The sequence below is a fragment of the Odocoileus virginianus genome, chromosome 15 (assembly GCF_023699985.2).
Source record: "Odocoileus virginianus isolate 20LAN1187 ecotype Illinois chromosome 15, Ovbor_1.2, whole genome shotgun sequence".
Lineage (NCBI taxonomy): Eukaryota > Metazoa > Chordata > Mammalia > Artiodactyla > Cervidae > Odocoileus > Odocoileus virginianus.
The window spans coordinates 13,479,913-13,503,531 of NC_069688.1; the positions used below are offsets into that span (position 1 = coordinate 13,479,913).

The 23,619-nt window shown below is 43.3% G+C and overlaps 1 protein-coding gene across 2 annotated transcripts; it reads right to left on the reverse strand.

Moving 5' to 3' along the window:
- Nucleotides 1-3,847: 3,847 nt before the first annotated feature.
- TRMT12 (tRNA methyltransferase 12 homolog) lies at nt 3,848-8,354 on the reverse strand. Of its 2 annotated transcripts, none has more exons than XR_002314996.2 (2): nt 6,821-8,354; nt 3,848-4,066 (listed from the first exon to the last, which is right to left on the reverse strand). XR_002314996.2 is itself a non-coding variant. In XM_020899985.2 (2 exons), exon 1 carries the CDS (start codon nt 8,298-8,300, stop codon nt 6,909-6,911), a length of 1,392 nt encoding a protein of 463 aa, XP_020755644.2. In that variant the 5' UTR covers nt 8,301-8,354; the 3' UTR covers nt 3,848-4,066; nt 6,876-6,908. The 2 variants fall into 2 exon arrangements, 1 of the variants encoding a protein (XP_020755644.2); XM_020899985.2 differs by having other exon boundaries at nt 6,876-8,354.
- Nucleotides 8,355-23,619: the final 15,265 nt, after the last annotated feature.

Consider the following 23,619-nt stretch of genomic DNA (forward strand, 5'->3'; position numbering starts at 1 on the left):
CACTGCAATATTCTTGCCTGGAAAATCCCATGGACAGAGGAGCCTGGGGGACTGGAATTGCAAAAGAGTCAGACACCCCTGAGCACACACACAGGCATCTGTACGGAAGCTGCACCAGAGGGTAGACACAAGCAGCTCCCTTAGCGGAAGAAAACCATAGGAAACCAGCACATAGGATTTCCCCCCCCCCACCCCCCATGTATTATGTATTTTTTCCTCTGAATGAAAGATGGGGGTGCTGGTAGGAAGGGTAGGGATTGATAGCCCCCCGCAAAGGATGAGTACATACTGTAACTTTATCTCAGACCTTGGGAATTAATTAAGAAATAATCTCTGATCCTAAATTACTTTATAGTTTTTCTCATTAAATTTCAGACACACTCATCAAGACCAGTGAATCCCATGGCCATGTGCCCACTGAAACACCACCTGCTGTAAAGCGGGTCCCTAGGTCAAAGGCAGTATTGTGCAGGACACATTGATGGATCAAACACTGGAAATCATTGGCTAAGTAGTCTGACCAACACCCTGTGGACAGGAAAGGCAAACCCATACCTGGAGATGGGAAGATTTGGTCAGGGTCAATCACTGTCCTTCCAGGATAGGCGTCCAGTGTAATCAACTTGCTATCAAGCAGATGATGTACGAGGCGCTCAGGGCTGAACATGAGGGAGTGGCCAGCTAGTGAGTGGAGACCATGTTGTTGGCCTCTCAATAACCTGCATTTCTGGACATGACTATGTACGTGAGCCGATTATGCCAGTACTGGGTTAGCTGGTGACGCAGCTGCTGGTTAACTGGCCACACCTGTTTACTTGGTTGTTGAGTGCCTCTACTGCGGTGGACTGTCCCCAGTAGGCATTGTTATACAACCCAAAGCTCTTTACTTACATGCCCTAGCCCATAGATGTCTCCGCTCCTTCTTCTCCAGGCTTCCTAGTCCCAGATCTTTTTCATTCCAGGCCCCTAATCCCCTAGCCATCTTATTTGCCACTTGCCAAGAAGCTCTGTTCTTACTTCAGGCCACTTCCCTTTCCACACAAAATGGATGATCAGGAATACTTGCCCCAGGTTCCCCTGCCACTTAACAGCACTGAGTAGGACTGTAGGGCAGCAAAAGCCCATTTTCATTTTGAACCCATATCCCAACAAACCAATCTGTGAAGTTAGCTTGGGCTTTTTTGGCCTCCGTCAGCTAGACAAAGAGCCTCTCAAGCAGCCTCAGCTGTGAGTCGTGGGAGGGACCGTGGTGCGAAACTTATAAGTACGACATGGGAGCCTGGGCTGCCTGCCTGTGCACCTAATTTCCCCTGGCCGTACTTGTCATCAATCCCAGGAATACCACTTCCACCTTACGATGGATTGACTTGGTGGGTCTGACAAAACTTAGGGCAACTTGGGCTATCGGGTCGCTTGATGCCCCACCAGATGCTCAGTTCCTACCAAGGCCCATCAGCAGGCAAGGAGCCATTTGTGAATGACATGTTCTCCACTGCAGATTCCTTGGCCTTGCTACAGAAACTAGAAGTCTACCTTGGGATTCTCCAATTGGAGTCTGCCATAAACTCCTATGACTGCTTTGCTTACCAGGCACTCCTGTCCTGTAGAAAATCTGCCGTATCAAATGGCTCATGCATGAAAGCTGATGACACTGCAGCCTGTGCCTGCTACAGAGCCTTTCTGTGCTCTGCATCCCCCCGAAAACTGGCAGCCTTTCAGTCACCCAGTGTATGAATCCAAGCAGTATTCCCAGTTCTGAATTCCCACAAAGAAGACTGGAGCTGGATGTGCTTCCTTGGTGGCAGAGTAATACTGATAAAATGAGTGCAATGCAAAAATTCATTCTTTATTGTGGAGACATCTTGACATTCAGGCAGACCACCGGACCTTAAAAATTTCACCAATGTAAAAAGGATGCTGGAAAAAAAAAAAAAAAAAAAAAAAAAGGATGCTGGTTCCTACTAGTGATTATTTCTTATCCTTGGGACTACAATATGCTACCTACATATCTGGCCCAAGTAGTAATGATGTCACGAATGTAATAGTGACATTCTGTGAAAGGTTCAGATGGTCCAGGTCTCTCCAGACTATATCATGACAGAGGGTGGGTGGGTACTGCTCTCTGTCCTGTGTGAACACAGTTGCTTCTGACCCCACATCCTCAGGCCCAGTTCCAGACTCATGGCTCCTGTTGGTACATGTAGGTTAGGTCCTGAATCTCCTTTGGTACATAGGCCCACTTGAGCATGTTGAAAGTAGACAAAGTGAAGGGAAATGAGCTTCAGAACTGTTTTTTTTTTTTTAAATAAGAGTATGCATAGCTTTGATTTTAAAATAAAACTCAATTAGTCTATCCATCTACATCTACCTGCCTAAACATGTTATACCAAAATTCAGTTTTAGCTTCATATTCAATATTTTCTGCTTGCTTTTGATTCAACCTTGACCTCTTAAATACCCAGAGGCAGATACCTGTTTTCTCACTGTTTCTGGCCTCTCTGAAATCGTGTGTGATCATTGGTCAAGAAATCTTGCAAGTTATCATATCTAATCAGAAAGATGTCACTGCTAAAACATAATTGTAGCAAGAAATTCTTATGTGCTTTACATATTGAAACATGTCAACTGAAGTGCGTTATGTATATTTATTATTGCTAGAGTGAATTTCTGCAATGATTGTGAAAGCTGTACATTTATGTATAAACACAATTATTGTAAACTTCTAAATAGTTAAAAAAAAACTAGTCAAAATTTATGAAACAGTGCAAGCCACTGGACATAGGCAATGAAGGGGGCAATGTCCACGAGAGCTGGAAAACAAAGTGAGCCACATAGTTGCTTCGGTCCACTGCCTGGAGAAGTGTTCTAGGCTGTGGCACAAGAAGCAAGGGGAGGCCAGCAGACTCCCTGTGGTGAGGAGATGGGACTCAGAGTCCTGGGAGCCCAAGTAACTATAGAGTTCACAAGGTAGAATGCCAGGAAGCAGAGAGGCACACACAGAGAGAACTCCAGAGATCTGCTGACCAGGCCCTAAAAGCATTCAGCTGAGTAATGACCAGCCCACGTGATAGGAAACTACCAAAGGCCAACAGAAGAACCATCCGAAAGAATTACAGGAGACAATACTCAGAGCTCACACACACAGGGTGCTGGGTAATTCCTGTTCCTACCGGTAAGAGTGGCAAATGTCCTAATTCACAAGGTATCAGTCAAAGAATGAAGAAAGGTCTTGCTTCATGATGGAAAAAAATTCATCCCAGACTAAATGCTGCTCTGACAAATGCTCAAAAACAAGATTCAAAAGGATCAAACTGTTCAAGTAACTTAACTGTATTCCAGAACAAAACTCAAAAATGTTCTTAGAAATATGAAAATAGTTTTAATCATTTAAAATAATAGTTCAGCTTGAAAATGACTATTTTAATGGCTTGTCCAGTGTGAAGTGGCTGCACCCTGAGGCTGTTCAGAATGACATATATTGAGTTTCTTCTCATATGTGTGTTCAGGGTGGGAAAAACTGAAATTAAAAACGCTTTTTCTAAGAGAAAAATGATCTCATAAGCCCTGTATTTCCATTCCAGTTAAATCCTGATTCAAGTAGTTCATTAATGTATATCAAATGTATTATGCAAAATGGAATAATTATTAAAACTAATGCCATCCATTATACTTAAAAAAAATCACTAAAGATGTGTTTAAATTGAAAAAAAAAAACCAACACTTTTCTACATACTAGTTTATCATTTTAAATTTGCATATTTAAAATTATACATGATACTGGTATATTAATCCAAGTATATAATTTATTAAAATTATGGAGTTAATGAATACAGTTCATGGTTAAGAGTTTGATAAAATCATTGCTTTTTAATCACAACTTCTCCATCAAGTGGGAGCATTAATCAGCAACTAATACTGACACCTGCAAAGGAAAGCTTTAGCGCTTCTGTAAATTCCTGGATTGAATCTATAAGGACTCTGTGAGCCTCCTGACTCCTTTAGTCTTTCCTTGGTTCAGTTAGACGTCTCTTCTGGGTCAGGCCATCCAGCAAGTGCTTGGAGAAAACTGTAATGTAAATGGATATACTCAATTGGAGAAAAAGGATAAGGGACTCTTATTTTCTTCCATTCACACACAACTCCTGCTCACTCTGGAACTTTCAGCCTAGGCATCCCTGCTCCCACCTTCCCAGTCACCCTCTTCACCCCCCACAACCCAGATCCCCAAATGTGGGAGATGCCTCCCGACGTATGCCTGTAAAAGCCCAATTGTTTCCGTATGTGCACTCAGTAATGGTACTGACATTGTTTCCCCGTGTCTATGTCACCAGATGGTGATTCCATGTAGGCAGGACTTAGCTGTGTCCCTGGCCCTCTACCCAGTGCCTGATGTGGAGAATTCACAGAACATCCTCATTAGCCAGTGAATGGTTTTCAAAATATGAACCTTCTGCTATAAGTAAAGCAGACGTGTAGCAATCATTCACGGGCGAACTGGGAAATGGTAGTTACCCTGACACAAAGACTGACGGAAATATTCATGATATACTAGTCACTGTGATGACAATTACCATATGTTAACTCATTTAAACTCAAACACCTTCATTTCAGGACACGTTCAGTTGTTAACTCCAACCTACAGATGAGGAAACGAAATCGTGAAAGATTCACGATTTGCCTCAGGTCACACTTCTGGGTAGACCTGCCAGGAAATGAATGAGTGAACCTGAATTCCATGAAGGCAGAGGCCACATGTCTCCCTTTCCCACTAATACTCCGGGCCTGGTATGCAGAACAAGGTGAGTGAATTCACTTGGGTGCACCTGACGTGAGCTGCCTCTCCCACACCTTACAGCAGGAAGGCAGCGCCTAGCCCCTGGGCAGGTGGCTCCCTGACTCATTCCTCAGTTTCTCTCCCACCTCCCTCCCCATATTGGCTCAAGCCCCAGCCTGCCATCTTGAGCTTGAGGAGAGAAAGTAGTAGGCACCCATGTGAGAAGAAACCCAGTGTGTGAAAGAGGAAGTGATGAAAGCAATCCCAGGAAGGCTGCTCTGTGGGATGGGAATGGAATCCAGGCGCCCTCTGCAGGATCACGTGACTGCCAGAATTCCCTGGGGGCCTGCCCTGCACCAGACACTGTTCCTTTTAATCCTTATATCAACCCTCATCTTCAGCATGCCTCTCACTGCTGCTGCTGTTCCAAACCAATCTACTGGCAACGCTCCAAACACTCTCGGAGCAAACTGGCACCTGTTAGTCTCTTCAAGCAGCACCTGCTTCCACACCAACTCCACTTAACAAAATCTTGCCCAGTTTTTAAGAGCCACTTCAAATACTTCCTCTCTGAAGACCTCCCCATTCAATTCTCAGAGCTTTTCTTCCCCACTTTCACACTCCCACAACTATCACCCACATGGACACATCCTGTGTCCCAACTTTTTCTGCATTTGTGTAAGGTCTGCTGCTAGCTTGGGAGTTCCTCAGAGACAGCATCTAATGTCTCTTCATATTTTCTTTAGCTCCTGTGGACAGCAGGCATTTAATATTTGCAGAATAACACACAGCAGCAATCCTGTCCTTACTGCCACCACTGCAAGAGAAGGACAGGTAGCCCAGCCCAATGCCAGGTACAATCACAATCCTGAGAAAGCCACACTTTGCTTTTTTTTTTTGGCCAGGCCACACAGCTCTTGGGATCTTGGTTCCCTGACCAAGGAATGAAGCCAGGCCACAGTAGTAAAAGCCTGGGCCACTAGGCCACCATGAATTCCCAAGCCACACTTCTCTGTATTTCTTTCATCAGGCAAACAGGCCCATATGGCTTCAAAGTGCCCCAAAACAAAGCTCTGAAAGGTGATTCTTAACTATTAGTCACCCCAAAGGTAAACTGACTCCCTACAATTAGTCATTTCAACAGTAAACCGAGGTGAGGCCTGGAAAACTCACAATCTCCGACATTCCTTAGGGCTCCTTATGCTGGCCCTGATGTTGCCAGGAAGGAAGATGGAAAGGGAATTTGCGGCCTGTAAAGCTCCTCAATTTTAACTCAAACTTTAAAAAATATCTAGCAATTGGCAGCTACTGCACAAGCTACAGCTGGAAATCTAGTTTTCCTATCATTTAATGTAGTCGTTCTTTAACACTTTCTCTACCACAATAAACCTAACTTAAGATACACTCTCCCCACCCTGCTCCCCACACACTCATTTAGGCATGCTAAAGTAGGGAACTGAGTCAGTACACTGGAGTAATTGTTGTCTTCATCCCTCCTTAATTTAGTCAGTCATAACAGCCAAGCAGCACCACTCTGTCTTGCTTTGGACGCCACTGCTTAGACCCATCGATTTTATTTCTCAAGTCCATTCTCCTCCCACTGCCACCACCCTAGTCCAAGCCACCATCATCTCATGCCTCAACAACTACAGAAGCCCTGCTCACCCATCTCCCTGCTTCCATCCTGGCACCACTCCAGGCAAGTTCCCACATGACAGCTGCAGTGATTTTGAAAACGGCATTGTGTCTTCCACTTTAAAATAACTAATGCCCTGTGTACAACTGTCTATTAGGTAATAAGCATGTAAAACCATACATGGAAAACCTCATTTTGCAAATGAGGAAATCCTAGGCCAAAAAGAATATTAAAACCTGGATCAGACAGACAGAGCCAAGGTCAGAATTCAGAACTTGTAACTGCGCAGACAGTTCTCATTTTAATGAGCCACACTGCTTTCTCCCACGTATGTGGCTCATTCTGTAGTGTGCTAATGGAAGTTATATGTATTGAGGGCCTGCTTTCAGGGTCACAAAATTTTAGATTACCAGGAGACAAGAGGGGTGAGACCCGGCCTGAGCTGATGCTTTCAGGGTCACTCACAAGTAGATCCTTCTGTCTCAGGATCCACCTTCTCTAGTCAACTAGAGGACAGGGGCGGCATTCCAAATCCAGGACTATGTGATCCACGTGGGGAGCATAGGATTTCACTGGTTGGATGTGCAAGATTTGTGTCTTCCATGGTTTTCGATGCACCTGATGAAGAAGAGTGGCAATTCGAGTCTCTGCAGCTTCGGCCCACCTCTGCCACTCTGGCTTGGTGGCCACTGACAGTGTTTTCCTCCTAGAATCACTGGTAGCTCCATTTTTCAACTGGGTGCTGATAATCTGCTGAGGAGAAGGCCAATGCTCTTCCATCTCACTGCTTCCAGGAGGCTGGAGAGTCTTCCCTGGGAAAGACTCCACATTTTGGTGAATATGCAAAATGCCTCCAGCGTCCTGTTTTAGCACTCGGCAGGCAATGGGCCAGCCTTCTTCAGAGCTGGGAATCAGCCCCAGATTCACCCGGTCCGCAACGTTTGATAGCTTCAGTTTTCTGTTATCCCCAAAGTGTATTTGGCATCGATCAGCTACTCCATTGAGGTCAAGGTTATTTCTCAGAGCAACTACCGCATGGGGATTCCACTCACAAGCATGGACGAAAGCAGCCTCGGCATGAACTAGGAAAGGCAAGGTAAAATAACCAATCCCCGCATAGAGATCCACCAGCACTTCTCCGGCGCAGGGCAGCGACGCCACACGAAGCTTCTCAGTGATGTTTCCGAAGGAGAACATGCACTGGGTCACGTCAAACTTATACCGAATCCCATTATCCACATGCTCTACCCAGCCGTGGTCGCCCAGCAGCATCCTCACTGCTGGAGTCCGAGTGCTATCCGGGGACACCCGCCCTCGTTTGGCCAAACGCTGGACGCCAAGTGCCGAGGCAACCGTCTCCCAGAGTTCCGGTTCCAGATGTCTCCATTGCTTGGCTTGGAAACAGTCTTCACTCAGCAACAAGAGGTCACCGTGTCGTTGCCAAGATCGGGGCAGGTCAGCCTCCAACTCGGCCGACCACGTCACTCCGCGGCCCTCTACCCAGCGACTCACCTCAAGACACAGCCTTTGGGCAGGTGAGTAACTCTGGGCCTTCTTTGAAGGAACAGGATCCAGGAGCTGCGTCAGCACACAGGTGCTGCCTGGAGCCACACGATTCCTCAGCTCCCGCAGATGCTGCTCAAGGAGGGCCTCTCTCAGAACCGGTAGCGCCACGGTGCCATCTCGCAGCTTTTTCACACGGTGTTGTCGATCCAGGAGTTTCTGCTTCTCGAGATATTTCCTGTATTGCTGGGTAAATCGAGGCTCAGTCACAACTGCAACAACAGCCGTGGGCTTCCCGCCTGCCCCTTCCATGTTGTTGTTGGCCCCACATTCTCTCCGACTCCCTCCACGAAACTCCCTCTGCTCTGCCTCTACACATCCACGCATAAAACAGGAAGAAAAGCGCGCACAACGCCGGCGGGGCCGGAAGTGACGTCAAACAGACAGGCCGGAACTAAATTACATTATCTCCCTTGTTGACGAATGGCGTCGGGGTCGCCGTTGGGTGTGAAGTCGCCGCCGCCATCTTTGTTGTGGTCAACCACTACTTGCTCCAGCCTATGAGAAAATTAGTAACAAGAAGGATTTACAAACTTAGTCGACTTGAACTGTCGACTTATAAACTTCAAATTAGTTGGTATCCTCCGGAAGATTCAGTCACTCTCTTCCATGCTGTTTAGCGATCAAAAGAGAGATGTGAACCTGAAAAGATGCCCTATATTTGGAGAAAGCCTTCCCTTAGTCTCCTGCTGCACCGAAATCTCAGCCTGAGATGAAATTATTCTCAAGGCTAAACACACTCTAGGGACACCGGTCTCCTTTCGCTTTCTAAACCAGGCCAAACTTTTTCCTGTGCTTTTGCCTCTACACTTGCTGAAATGCCCTTCCCCAGAAGATGGAATGCCAGGAGATTTGTCTGAAGGTTATCTTCTTGTGAGGCCTTCATTAAACACTCAGAAGTGTCACTGTCTCCCTTCCGTTATATCTGTTTAACACAGTGATTCCTTCTTTAGCCCCTGATTTGCTATTTATTTGTTTACACTTAATAGCCTTTCTCCCTCAATGACACTTAAGAGTTGCTCAGTCATGTCCAACTCTTTGTCATCTTTTTTTTTCTTTTTTTAATCTGTTCCTTCTTTAGTCTCTTTTAAATCCATTTTAGCTGCACTGGGTCTTACTTGTGATCCACTGGATCTTCATTGTGGCATCCAGACTCTTAGTTGCAGCATGAATGCAGGATCTAGTTCCCTGACCAGGGATCACACTCAGGCCCCCTGCATTGGGAGTGTGGCTTCTTATCCACTGGACCACCAAGGAAGTCCCTCTTGTCACTGATTTCTAATTTCAGTCCACTGTGGTCAGAGAACATACTTTGGTATGATTTCAATCCTTTTAAATTTATCAGGGCTTGTTTTATGATTTAGTATATGGTTTATCCTGGAGAATGTTCCATGTGCTCTTGAAAAGAAGAATATGTATTCTGTTGGTGGTGGTGGAGCTAATAGGCCTGTGTGTTAGCTGATCCATTTTTAAGTTCATGCTCAGATAAAGTAATTCTGTCGTCACTACAATTCACAAACATAGCCTCATTTCAGAAACCAGAATGCCTAGTATTGAGTATATCTAAATGCATGGCCTTCTTTTATTCCCTTGTATTCAACATACTCCCTCCCTTTGCTGAAGTTCACTTTCAGGACTGCTCTCACTCTCTTCCTAAGCTGGTTATTCCCTGAGATTTCAGAAATAAATATCAGGATGTGCTGGACAAGCATCTCCTGCACAAATCACATCTTTATCAACGATAGTCATAGCCACACGCTCTTCTCTTATAGCCCTTCCCAATACTTTTTCATCTTTAAATTTGATTAATGGCTATCTTCCCCCAGATGTGTATGTTTGAAGAGGCAAGAAACTTAATTTCCTCTCATTATCATATTCCTTACTGTATTTAAGAGGTCTCACCACACATAGTACTTCCTCGTAAAATATTTGTAGACTGAACATGAGTGAATGAGGAAAGAAGAAAAATCTGCAGGTGAAAATAGTTCATGGCCAGAAAGAATTTTAGCTCCAAAATATTGCCACTAGATGGCAGCAATAACCAGTACCAGAGCAGTTGAAGTGTCTGAATTCCTGGGTTTCAGATGGTTTGGATTTTTCCGACTTCTCAAGGAGCCTATGCTTTCCAATAGGCCTTTATTCATTAATCTCTATTAGACATCCCTTATTGACATGGTTAATCCAGACGTGTGAGTGTATTTGAAGGCAAGTAACACAAGCCCCCAAAACAGCAGCTCCATAGCAGGCGGGGAGGTGTATAAATTTCAAATGTAACAGCCCAGGGCGGGTGTAGCTGCTCAGCGAAATCCTCAGTTAACCAGGCTCCCTCTCAGCCTCAGTGAGATCCTTTCATCCTTGTGGTTTCAAGACAGGCACTACATTGCCAGGCTCTGTGAGCTCACCGGGGCAGGAAGAGTAGGGCAGAGCCAGAGGAAACAAGAAGTGTCTGCCGCGTGGACTTCTGCCTACCCCTCTGGGACTGCCATCCTCTGACAGCTGCGGAGGCTGGAAGTGGGGTTGGTTTTAGTGTTTGATTATGGAATTAACCAAGAACGCAGAAGGGAGAGTGAGCAAAAGCCAGGCATTAAGTTGACATTCCTCTAAGGCACTAGGCGAAAAAGCCCCTGGAAACAACAAAGAGTTCTGAAGAGGAGTTTAGAAGAACGACAGGAAGGAGACCTAAGAGACAAGAATAGCATCTATGGAAAAAGTGTTCATAAAATGTACAGTTTACCTAAGAAAAGGCTGAGCTGACTCTTGTTTACCTTCACCTTCACCCAGCAAACTCCAGTGTGTTTCTGAAAGTTCCAACTCAGATTGAGGATCGCCTTTTTCAGGAAGTCTTTCCAGGCTTCTCTCTCCTTCTCACATCTGGTTTTTCTTTTTTTGGAAGGACAGTGTAAAGCAAAAGATTTTAAATTGTTTTAAATAGGGGAACTGAGGAAAATAATAATTAACAAGTGCTTACCATGTGCCAAGCACCGATGTCAATGTTTTTAATTAACCTTCCCAAGAACTCAATGAGGTGTGTACTCTTTTTATTTGTGTTTTAAAAAGAAGGATATTGAAATTATCACACAGAGAGGAAGTGGTGGAGCCAGGATTTGCATAAAGGTCAGCTGGCTCCTGAGTCTACATTTTCACTTGTGTGGGTCTTAGTTGTGGTACATGGGTTCTTTTAGTTGCTGCTAAAAGGCTGTAAGATCTAGTTCCCTGAGCAGGGATCAAACCTGAGCCCCCTGCATTGGGAGTGCAGAGTCTTAGCCACTGGACCACCAGGGAAGTCCCTGCATCTACATTTTTAACCACTCTCCCGATACTGCTTCCAAGAACAATTTGACCACACTGCTTTTCAGAAGGCTCCAAAATGATGCAGTACACTGCATGAGTATGCCAGATGGTCCCAGTGGGAGAGAAGGAGAAATACTAAACTTTTCAAATTTCAAATTTTTTTTATATCTCATATCTTTAATTTCTATATCTGCATGTATTTAATAAAGTACAAAATACATTAGTACTATAACTCTTTTCCAAAATTTGTAAATAAAATATGTAGATACAAAGTTTAGAGCTCTCAAGATTAGAGTTGCTGGCTTAAAAGCCTGGTGCCGGTGAACACTTAGTCTGAATGTACATGTGTTACCAGGTCTCTGCAGGGGTGTGTTCATGGGAAAACAGACCAGAGGGATTGCTTCAGTTCCTTTGTGTGGCTGTAGTGAGGGCTCTGTGAACATACTCCCTGCTTTCCTCCTGTGCAATGGATGCTTCTTACGCACCTGGCCAGTCCATCCACCTGTCGGCTTTAGGATGACCTATCACAGCCCAGGGAGAAGACTGAAGGGCAGTGCTATCCTGCATCTCCCCCTGCACCCTCCTCGCCTTGAAACTCAATTCAGGCATCACCTCCCCTACCTTCCCTAACACGCTCCCTCCCTCCCTCAGCCACACCCTCATGTCTGGAGGGGCTCCTGCTTCTTCTAGGGGGCCCTTAAAGTTGCTGTTCATTTTTCACATGTGGCACATGCCACCGAGTACAGAGATCCACCTGGCCGGACAGTGACCCCTTCAAGAACAGGGGTCCACATTTTCTTTCTGTCCTGACTGTCAGCACAGTGCCTGGGCAAGATGGTGCATAGCAAATAACTTCATGGAGAAATGACTTTTCAGCGACTTCTCTGGCAACTCAGTGGGTCGTACTCTGCACTTCCACTGCAATGGGTACAAGTTCGATCCCTAGTCAGGGAACTAAGGTCCTGCATGCCGTGCAGTATGGCCAAAATAATAAGAGAGAAATGACTATTTCAGAGTTGGCTGTTCTGCTTTAGATGAGCAGACGTGTAGCCACCTTGCCAGCTGAATTAAGGTGGGTACACAAGACTCACTCTAAGCAGAGCAGCAGCTAGTGAGCTTCCTTTTCTCAGAAGCAGATTTACTGTGACATTAATGAAGCTAAAAGCTCAGGTTCCTTCACTTGCACAGGCCCCTTCCAAAGGCCTTGCATGGGACCCTTCACCACTGTTTCATAAGGTCATGTGTTTGGGTAAAATTTGCACAAGTAGAGATGTCTTCACCACAAATGGTTAAGATCACTGTGTTACTCCATGCCACTTTCCTCCTGGCCTACTTCGCTTCTTGAAGAGTGACCTTCAAGTGGCTGCAGGCAGTCTGGGGACTGAGCAGGTTAAGAAGAGAATACATTTAATTGGGGGTTAGTGGGATACACTTATGTGCTGCAATCCATTTCTGTGTGTGGTTAAGTTCTAGCTAGCTGTTCAGGTTTGAGAAGTATACTCCTATGGCTGACTGCTGACTCATGGGCATCTTGACACAGAAATGCAGGCCAGCTGTCACATGATGACATGAATGTGTTCTCTGGTGCTGAGCGCTGGAAGGACACTGTTTGTGGAGGAGAAACCAGGTTTCAAAAGTAAGACATCAGTAACTAGAGTACAGAAAATTCTTTTAATCTTCAGACAGGTATAATTTAATTTTTTTATTTAAAAAATATTTATTTATTTGTGCCAGGTCTTAGTTGGGGCACACAGGATCTTCAGTTGTGGCATGTGGAACCTAGTTCCCTGACCAGGGCTAGAACCCAGGCCCCCTATATTGGGAGTGCAGAGTCTTAGCCACTGGACCACCAGGGAAGTCCCCAGATAGGTACAATTTTAAACAGAAGATTCAGTTCTTGATAATGTGTGGTTAAAACGGAAGTTGTCTTCTGCTAGGAATATATTCAACAATGTAGCACATATAATCATAAATATCCTAGACATTAAAAAAAAAAGTCTACAGTAGAGTATCTAATGAAAAATCACATTCAATACAAGTTTGACTAAGACACACTCTTCTAACTCACTAAAAGCACACAGCACTCATTAAACTGCTAGAATGGAAGAACAAGCACAAAAGCCCAAAATTGCTGGTCTATGTTCCAGCCTTCCTGTCTTAATCATGCCAAATTCACTCTCCAAACTCAGGAATCTCCCAGTTTTCAGGTTTACCTCTCATTTTGGCTGAACAGCATAAAGAAATATCCCACAAGAAGAAACTTGCTCTAGGACAGGAACATCGATCACTCTAAGTCAAGAGAAGGGAAGGAATGAAAGGGCAACCTGGTTATCAGACGTCAGCAGCACAGGCAGTGCATGCAGGAGGCAGGCAGAGACACACATCTGATAGTTAGGGCTCACCTTAGCCCTCCTCTGAAGAATCTCCTGTCATTCAACCCATTTGTCCTAAGAAGTCTAATAGAAAAAAAAAAAAAAAGTCTAATAGGTAATCTCTCTGACAATGTGATTGGATCCTTTATCAAGAAATTTTTAGGACTTCCCTGGTGGCCCAGTGGTTGAGAATCTGCCTTGTAATTCAGAGAACTCGGGTCCAATCCCTGGTCAGGGAACTAGGATCCCATATACCATGGGGCAGCTAAGCCCTTGGGCCGCAACTACAGAAGCCCATGTGCTGAAACTAGAGAGTCTAATCGGGAAAGATCCCACATGAAACAACAAAGGTCCTACGTAACCCAGCACAGCCAAATTAATTAATTTTTTCAAAAGAAAATTTTAAACCAAGTGGTTGCTGGCCGAGGAATTTCCAAAAGTTTACATTTCTTGTGTAAGCCAAAATAAGAAAAGAAAAATCCAGCATTACCCTTCCCTGTGTCAACTACATCAGTGCAGGAGAGAAAATTAAATAGGAGAGCCTCCCTGTCTTGGCCATGAATGGCCCCTGATACTTATCCACTATGTTTAAAACAAGCAAGAGCTGCTTTATTTTCTGTAATTCAACTTAATTTCTATCCTCAAGGTTCCCTTTCTCCCAACTGATAGAATCTTCCCATTGAGGACTGGGCTGTAGTTTTGCACCTGGAATTTTGACATAATTTCAAAATTATGATGATGCCAAAGTATGGGGTTAAGAAGGTTCCGGTCAGCTGTGACTACAACTGTCTGCATCTGCGTGGCCTTTTGAGTCTCCCCACACTTGGTGGGTCAGGGTACTTTGGGGAGCCTCCCTGTCTTTCTGTTTGCCCAGACAAACCCACTCTGGGGGTGTGGGGGCTGTTTCTCTCTTTAGCTTGGCCCCTTAGCACCTCAATCCTCTCTCAGTTCCCCCATCCTAAATATTTTCAGATTTTCCATTTTAAAATTTTGATCCCAGGCTTCTTGCTAATGGAAGAAAATTTCACATATTGAGATATGAGGAATTTTACAAGGAATGCATTGATAAAACCTTACATCCACACATATATGGTTGACTAATTTTCAACAAAGATGCCAAGGAGACACAATGGGAAAAAGACACTCTCTTCAATAAATGGTTTTGGGAAAACTGAATATCCATGTGCAAAAGAATAAATTTGGATCCTTATCTTACACTTATTCAAACATCACCTTAAAATTATTAAAGGCTTAAATGTAAGACCTAAGGCCATAAATTTCCTTTCATGGAATTTGATTCCAGGGCTTCCCTGGTGGCTCAGCTAGGACAGAATCTGCCTTTACTGAGGGATGAGGGAGACCTGGGTTCAATCCCTGTGTTGGGAAGATCCTCTAGAGAAAGGAACAGCTTACCCACTCCAGTATTCTGGCCTGGAGAATTCCATGAGCTGTATAGTCCATGGGGTCGCAAAAAGTCAGACATGACTGAGCAACTTTCACTTCACATAAATGTAAGACCTGAAACCATAAAATTCCCAGGAGAAAGCTCCTTGACATTTGTTCTTCATAATGATTTCTTTGGGCATGACAGTAAAGCCTCAGGCATGGGAATTCCCTGGTGGTCCAGTAGTTAGGACTGTGCACTTCAATTGCAGGGGACCTGGGTGTGATCCCTGGTCCAGGAACTAAGACCCCTCCAGCCTAAAGACATGGTCAAAAATAAAAATAAAATAAATAAAAGCAAAGACAACAAAAGCAAAATTAAACCAGTGAGACTACATAAAACTGTAACTGATCAGGACCCTATGGGGCCTTCCCAGGACAGACTGCCCCTTCCGCCCCCATCCTATGTCCTCTGCCTGCCTCTTGTCTGTACAAAATACTTTAGGCAAAGTATAAATTTAATCAGAAAAATTAGAAAATGCCGAAACAAATGAAAATAGTCTAACAAGCCAAAATAATAATAGTTTAGCTCTTAAACAAAGTCAAGGACCTTTAGTTTCTCCTGGCACATGGATTTTATTCTGACCCATAACCTTTGAGCTGCTTTGCAGGTACTGAAACCCCCAGAGCAAGAAGTTAACTGTATGCTGACTACAAGCATGTAGACCCCAAACTGGTTAAAACCAGGGCCAGCTAACCAGAGACTTGTGGCTCAGATAATGTTCCAACTGAGAGGTGACAGCTACTTAGAACCACGTGATGGAAATAATCATCTATGAAAACAAAATATTACCCCCTCCCCAGAATATAGCCCTTTCCTCTTTTCCCTGTCTAATCTCCAAACAAAACCTGGATTTGAGAGAATTACTTACAGGGGCACAAGTCCACCTTCACCCAGGACTGCCAGCTTCCTCAATAATGGTATCTTTCTTTTTACCCAACACTTGTCTCTCATTATTAGGCTCTTGAGCGATAAGCCCTTGAACCTGAGTTCAGTAACAAAGCTAAAAATATTCTGCATTCAAAAGGAAACCATCAATAAAATGAAAAGGCAGTCTATGGAATGAGAGAAAGTATTTGCAATATCCAGTTAATATCCAGAATATATAAGGAGCTCTTATAACTCAATAGCAAAACAAAACATCAAATATCCAAATTAAATAATGGACAAAGGAGATGAAGAGACATTTTATCATAGAAGACATCCAAATGGTCAATAGGAACAAGAAAAGGTGCTCAGCATCACGAATCATCAGAGAAACGCAAATCAAAACCACAATGAGATGCCACCTCACACCTGTTTGGATGTCTATTATGAAAAAGACAAGAGATAACAAACACTGACAAAGGTGTGGTGAAAAGGAAAACTTCATACAGGTTTAGTGGGAATGTAAACTGGTACATTTAAATTGGGCCTTAGGAAGCATCACTATGAACAAAGCTAGGGGAGGTGATGGGATTCCAGCTGAGCTATTCAAAATCCTAAAAGATGATGCTATGAAAGTGCTGCACTCAATATGCCAGGAAATTTGGAAAACTCAGCAGTGGCCACAGGGCTGGAAAAGGTCAGTTTTCATTCCAGTCTCAAAGAAAGGCAATGCCAAAGAGTGTTCAAACTACCGCGCAGTTGCACTCATCTCACATGCTAGTAAAGTAATGCTCAAAATTCTCCAAGCCAGCCCTCAACAGTATGTGAATTGTGAACTTCCAGATGGTCAAGCTGGATTTAGAAAAGGCAGAGGAACCAGAGGTCAAATTGCCAACATCTGTTGAATTATAGAAAAAATAAGAGAGTTCCAGAAAAACATCTACTTCTGCTTTATTGACTACATCTTTGACTGTGTGGATCACAACAAACTGTGGAAAATTCTTTAAGAGATGGGAATCTCTTTAAGAGACCAGACCACTTGACCTGCCTCCTGAGAAATCTGTATGCAGGTCAAGAAGCAACAGTTAGAACTGTACATGGAACAACAGACTGGTTCCAAATTGGGAAAGGAGTACGTCCAGGCTGTATATCGTCACCCTGCTTATTTAACTTATATGCAGAGTACATCATGAGAAATGCTAGGCTGGATGAAGCACAAACTTGAATCAAGATTGCCGGGAGAAACATCAATAACTTCAGATACGCAGATGACACCACCCTTATGGCAGAAAGTGAAGAAGAACTAAAGAGTCTTTTGATGAAAGTGAAAGAAGAGAGTGAAAAAGCTGGCTTAAAGCTCAATATTCAGTAAACTAAGATCATGGCATCTGGTCCCATCACTTCATGGCAAATAGATGGGGAAACAATGGAAAAAGTGACAGGCTTTATTTTCTGGGGCTCCAAAATCACTGCAGATGGTGACTGCAGCCATGAAATTAAAAGACGCTTGCTCCTTGGAAAAAAAAGCTATGACAAACCTAGACAGCATACTATAAAGCAGAGACATTACTTTGCAACAAAGGTCTGTCTAGTCAAGGCTATGGTTTTTCCAGTGGTCATGTATGGATGTGAGAGTTGGACTATAAAGCAAGCTGAGCACCAAAGAATTGATGCTTTTGAACTGTGGTGTTGGAGAAGACTCTCGAGCATCCCTTGGACTGCAAGGAGATCCAACCAGTCCATCTTAAAGGAAATCAGTCCTGAATATTTATTGGTAGGACTGATACTTTGGCACGTGATGCAAAGAACTGACTCATTGGAAAAGACCCTGATGGTAAGAAAGATTGAAGGCAGGAGGAGAAGGGGATGACAGTGGACGAGATGGTGGGATAGTGTCACCAGCACGATGGACATGAGTTTGAGCAGGAATTGGTGATGGACAGGGAAGCCTGGCGTGCTGCGGTCCGGAGCATCTCAAAGAGTCAGACACGAGTGACTGAACTGAACTGAAACTGATACAATCACTATACAGTACGATGTTTCCTCAAGAAATTAAAAATAGAATTACCATATAATACAGCAATCCCATTTCTGGGTATATATTCAAAGGAAATGAAATTACTATTGGAAAGAGATATCTGAACCCTTATGTTCACTACAGCTTTATTCACAATAGCCAAGATATGGAGAGAATCTAACTGCCCACTGGTGGATAAATGGATAAAGAAAATGTGATACAGAGAGGAGGAGCCAAGACGGCAGAGGAATAGGACGGGGAAACCACTTTCTCCCCTACAAATTCAGCGAAAGAATAATTGAACGCTGAGCAAACTTCACAAAACAACTTCTGATCGCTAGCTAAGGACATCAGGTGCCCAGAAAAGCCGCCCATTGTCTTCGAAAGGAGGTAGGACAAAATATATAAAAGATAAAAAGGGAGAAAAAAGAGCTAGGGATGGAGACCTGTCCTGGGAAGGGAGTCTTAATAGAGGAAGTTTCCAAACACCAAGAAACCCTCGCACTGGTGGGTCTGGGGGAAGTTTTCGAATCTCAGAGGGCAACCTAACTGGGAGGAAAAATAAATAAAACCCACAGATTACATGCCTAAAAGCAACTCCCAGCAGAAAAGTACCCCAGACTCCCGCATCCACCGCTAGCAAGTGGGGGCGGAACGGAGAGGAGCGGGCGGCATTGCTTAGGGAAAGGACTGGGCCTGAGTGCCCTGAGGGCAATCGGAGGGAGCTTTTGTGAGATAGCAACTTAAACTGTGGGATAGCAAAAGAGAGAGAAAATTAACCGGCCCGAACACACTGCCGGCCATTCGCAGAACAAAGGGTCTGAGCAAGTCCAGAGAAGAGCTAGTTGGCTGCGGACCGGCCCAGCCCCGCCAGAGGCAAGAGGCAGGGGAGAGGGGATAGGGGCAAAGTCGGCCCCAAAGACGGCATCCCCTACCACACTGCAAACAGGCCTCCAGTTTCTAATCAAAGACTTCCTGAGATTCTGGATGGTCGACATCCGCCGGGAGGGTCGCGGCTAAACACAGGGCGCACGCACCCGATCTGCGCGGGCGGAAACTGAGGCGGGGGCCATGGGGGGAGAAGGCGCACGCACCCGACTGGCGCGGGCGGAAACTGAGACTGGGACTGCGGAGGGGAGAAGACGCACCGCACCCAGGGAGAGTACACCCGTCAAGCTCCTGGCTGCCTGAGCTGCTCGGGCCGGGGAAGGCACAAAACGCAGGTGCAACCGAGTCCGTGCTTTTGTGGAATACACCCGAAAACTGGAACTGCACGCAACACAGGGCCACGCTCCATATAGAGCAGCCGGGAGCCTGAGCAGCGTAGATGGGGAAAGCAGTGCCAGTCCCTCCCCGCAGTGTGACAGAACTAGCGAACCTGAACAAGAGACCACCTCCGCCCGCCTGTGTCAGGGCGGAAATTAGACACTGAAGAGACGGCAAACAGAAGCGAAATAAACAAAGATTAAAAATCCCTGTAGATAACACCGACTACACCGGAAGGGGCCTATAGATACTGAGAAGTGTAAGCTGGAACGAGGAGCTATCTGAAACTGAACTGAACCCACACCGACCGCAACAGCTCCAGAGAAATTCCTAGATATATTTTTACCTTTTTTTTAATTAAAAAAATTTTTTTTCTTTTCTTTTTTATTTTTTCTCTTTTTATTTTCTTTTAAAATTCCCTATTACTCCCCCATTACTCCTTAACTTTCATTTTCATATATTTTTACGATTTTTTTAATTAGGAAAAAAATTTTTCTCTTGTTTTTTTTTTCTTTTTTTTCTCTCATTTTCTTTTAAAGTCCTCTATTACTCCTCTACTACTCCTTAATTTTCATTTTCATTTCACTATAACCTTGCAAAAAAAAAAAAAGAGAGAGGTCCTATGTTTAAGCTGAACTTCATATATATTTCTAAAATTTTTTTGTGTTTTTGTTTTTAATATTGTATTTTTAAGAGTCTAACCTCTACTCTAGATTTTTAATCTTTGTTTTTCAGTATGTGATATAAATTGTGGACATTTAAGAATCCAGTATTCAGATCCCATTTTTATTCAGGAGTGTGTTGATTACTCTCTCCCACTTTTGACTCTCCGTTTTCTACTTCAGAACACCTCTATTTCCTCCCTTCCCCTTCTCTTCCCAATCCAGTTCTGTGAATCTCTGTGGGTGTCTGGGCTACGGAGAACACTCTGGGAACAGACAACTGTGTAGATCTGTCTCTCTCTTCTTGAGTCCCCCTTTTTCTCCTCCTGCTCATCTCTATCTCCCTCCAACCTCTCCTCTTTTTCATGTAACTCTGTGAACCTCTATGGGTGTCCCTCACGGGGGAGAATCTTTTCACCATTAACCTAGAACTTTTATTATCAGTGCTGTATAGTTGGAGAAGTCTTGAGACTACTGGAAGAATAAAACTGAAATCCAGAGGCAGGAGACTTAAGCCCAAAACCTGAGAACACCAGAAAACTCCTGACTGCACAGAACATTAAGTAATAAGAGACCATCCAAAAGCCTCCATACCTACACTGAAACCAACCACAACCCAAGAGCCAGTAAGTTTCAGAGCAAGACATACCACGCAAATTCTCCAGCAACGCAGGAACATAGCCCTGAGCGTCAACATACAGGCTGCCCAAAGTCACACCTAACACAGAGACCCATCTCAAAACTCATTACTGGATACTCCATTGCACTCCAGAGAGGAGAAATCCAGTTCCATGCACCAGAACACTGACGCAAGCTTCCCTAACCAGGAAACCTTGACAAGCCAATCGTCCAACCCCACCCACTGGGTGAAACCTCCACAATAATAAGGAACCACAGATCTCCAGAATACAGAAAGCCCACTCCAGACACAGCAATATAAACAAGATGAAAAGGCAGAGAAATACCCAACAGGCAAAGGAACATGAAAAATGCCCACCAAGTCAAACAAAAGAGGAGGAGATAGGGAATCTACCTGAAAAAGAATTTAGAATAATGATAATAAAAATGATCCAAAATCTTGAAAACAAAATGGAGTTACAGATAAATAGCCTGGAGACAAAGATTGAGAAGATGCAAGAAATGTTTAATAAAGACCTAGAAGAAATAAAAAAGAGTCAATTAAAAATGAATAATGCAATAAATGAGATCAAAAACACTCTGGAGGGAACCAACAGTAGAATAACGGAGACAGAAGATAGGATAAGTGAGGTAGAAGATAAAATGGTGGAAATAAATGAAACACAGAGGAAAAAAGAAGAATCAAAAGAAATGAGGATAACATCAGGGACCTCTGGGACAATGTGAAACGCCCCAACATTCGAATTATAGGAGTCCCAGAAGAAGAAGACAAAAAGAAAGGTGATGAGAAAATACTCGAGGAGATGATAGCTGAAAACTTCCCTAAAATGGGGAAGGAAATAGCCACCCAAGTCCAAGAAACCCAGAGAGTCCCAAACAGGATAAACCCAAGGCGAAACACCCCAAGACACATATTAATCAAATTAACAAAGCTCAAACACAAAGAACAAACATTAAAAGCAGCAAGGGAGAAATGACAAATAACACACAAAGGGATTCCCATAAGGATAACAGCTGATCTATCAATAGAAACCCTCCAGGCCAGAAGGGAATGGCAGGACATACTTAAAGTAATGAAAGAGAATAACCTACAACCTAGATTACTCTACCCAGCAAGGATCTTATTCAGACATGAAGGAGAATTCAAAAGCTTTACAGACAAGCAAAAGCTGAGAGAATTCAGCACCACCAAAACAGCTCTTCAACAAATGCTAAAGGATCTTCTCTAGACAGGAAACACAGAAAAGTTGTATAAACGTGAACCCCAAACAACAAAGTAAACAGCAATGGGACCACACCTATCAATAATTACCTTAAATGTAAATGGGTTGAATGCCCCAACCAAAAGACAAAGACTGGCTGAATGGATACAAAAGCAAGACCCCTATATATGCTGTCTACAAGAGACCCACCTCAAAACAAGGGACACATACAGACTAAAAGTGAAGGGCTTGAAAAAAATATTTCACGCAAACGGAGAACAAAAGAAAGCAGGAGTCGCAATACTCATATCAGATAAAATAGACTTTCAAATAAAGGCTGTGAAAAGAGACAAAGAAGGACATTACATAATGATCAAAGGATCAATCCAAGAAGATATAACAATTATAAATATATATGCACCCAACATAGGAGCACCGCAATATGTAAGGCAAACACTAATGAGTATGAAAGAGGAAATTAATAGTAACACAATAATAGTGGGAGACTTTAATACCCCACTCACAACTATGGATAGATCAACTAAACAGAAAATTAACAAGGAAACACGAACTTTAAATGACACAATGGACCAGCTAGACCTAATTGATACCTATAGGACATTTCACCCGAAAACAATCAACTTCACCTTTTTTCTCAAGTGCACACGGAACCTTCTCCAGAATACATCACATCCTGGGCCATAAATCTAGTCTTGGTAAATTCAAAAAAATTGAAATCATTCCAGTCATCTTTTCTGACCACAGTGCAGTAAGATTAGATCTCAATTACAGGAAAAAAATTATTAAAAATGCAAACATATGGAGGCTAAATAACATGCTTCTGAATAACCAACAAATCATGGAAGAAATGAAAAAAGAAATCAAAATATGCATAGAAACGAATGAAAATGAAAACACAACAACCCAAAACCTATGGGACACTGTAAAAGCAGTGCTAAGGGGAAGGTTCAGAGCATTACAGGCTTACCTCAAGAAACAAGAAAAAAGTCAAATAAATAACCTAACTCTACACCTAAAACAACTAGAGAATGAAGAAATGAAGAACCCCAGGGTTAGTAGAAGGAAAGAAATCTTAAAAATGAGGGCAGAAATAAATGCAAAAGAAACTAAAGAGACCATAGCAAAAATCAATAATGCTAAAAGCTGGTTTTTTGAAAAAAATAAACAAAATTGACAAACCATTAGCAAGACTCATTAAAAAACAAAGGGAGAAGAACCAAATTAACAAAATTAGAAATGAAAATGGAGAGATCACAACAGACAACAATGAAATACAAAGGATCATAAGAGACTACTACCAGCAGCTCTATGCCAATAAAATGGACAACTTGGAAGAAATGGACAAATTCTTAGAAAAGTATAACTTTCCAAAACTGAACCAGGAAGAAATAGATCTAAACAGACCCATCACAAGCAAGGAAATTGAAACTGTAATCAGAAATCTTCCAGCAAACAAAAGCCCAGGACCAGATGGTTTCACAGCTGAATTCTACCAAAAATTTAGAGAAGAGCTAACACCTATCTTACTCAAACTCTTCCAGAATATTGCAGAAGAAGGTAAACTTCCAAACTCATTCTATGAGGCCACCATCACCCTAATTCCAAAACCAGACAAAGATGCCACAAAAAAAGAAAACTACAGGCCAATATCACTGATGAACATAGATGCAAAAATCCTTAACAAAATTCTAGCAAACAGAATCCAACAACATATTAAAAAGATCATACACCATGACCAAGTGGGCTTTATCCCAAGAATGCAAGGATTCTTTAATATCTGCAAATCAATCAATGTAATACACCACATTAGCAAATTGAAAGATAGAAACCATATGATTATCTCAATAGATGCAGAGAAAGCCTTT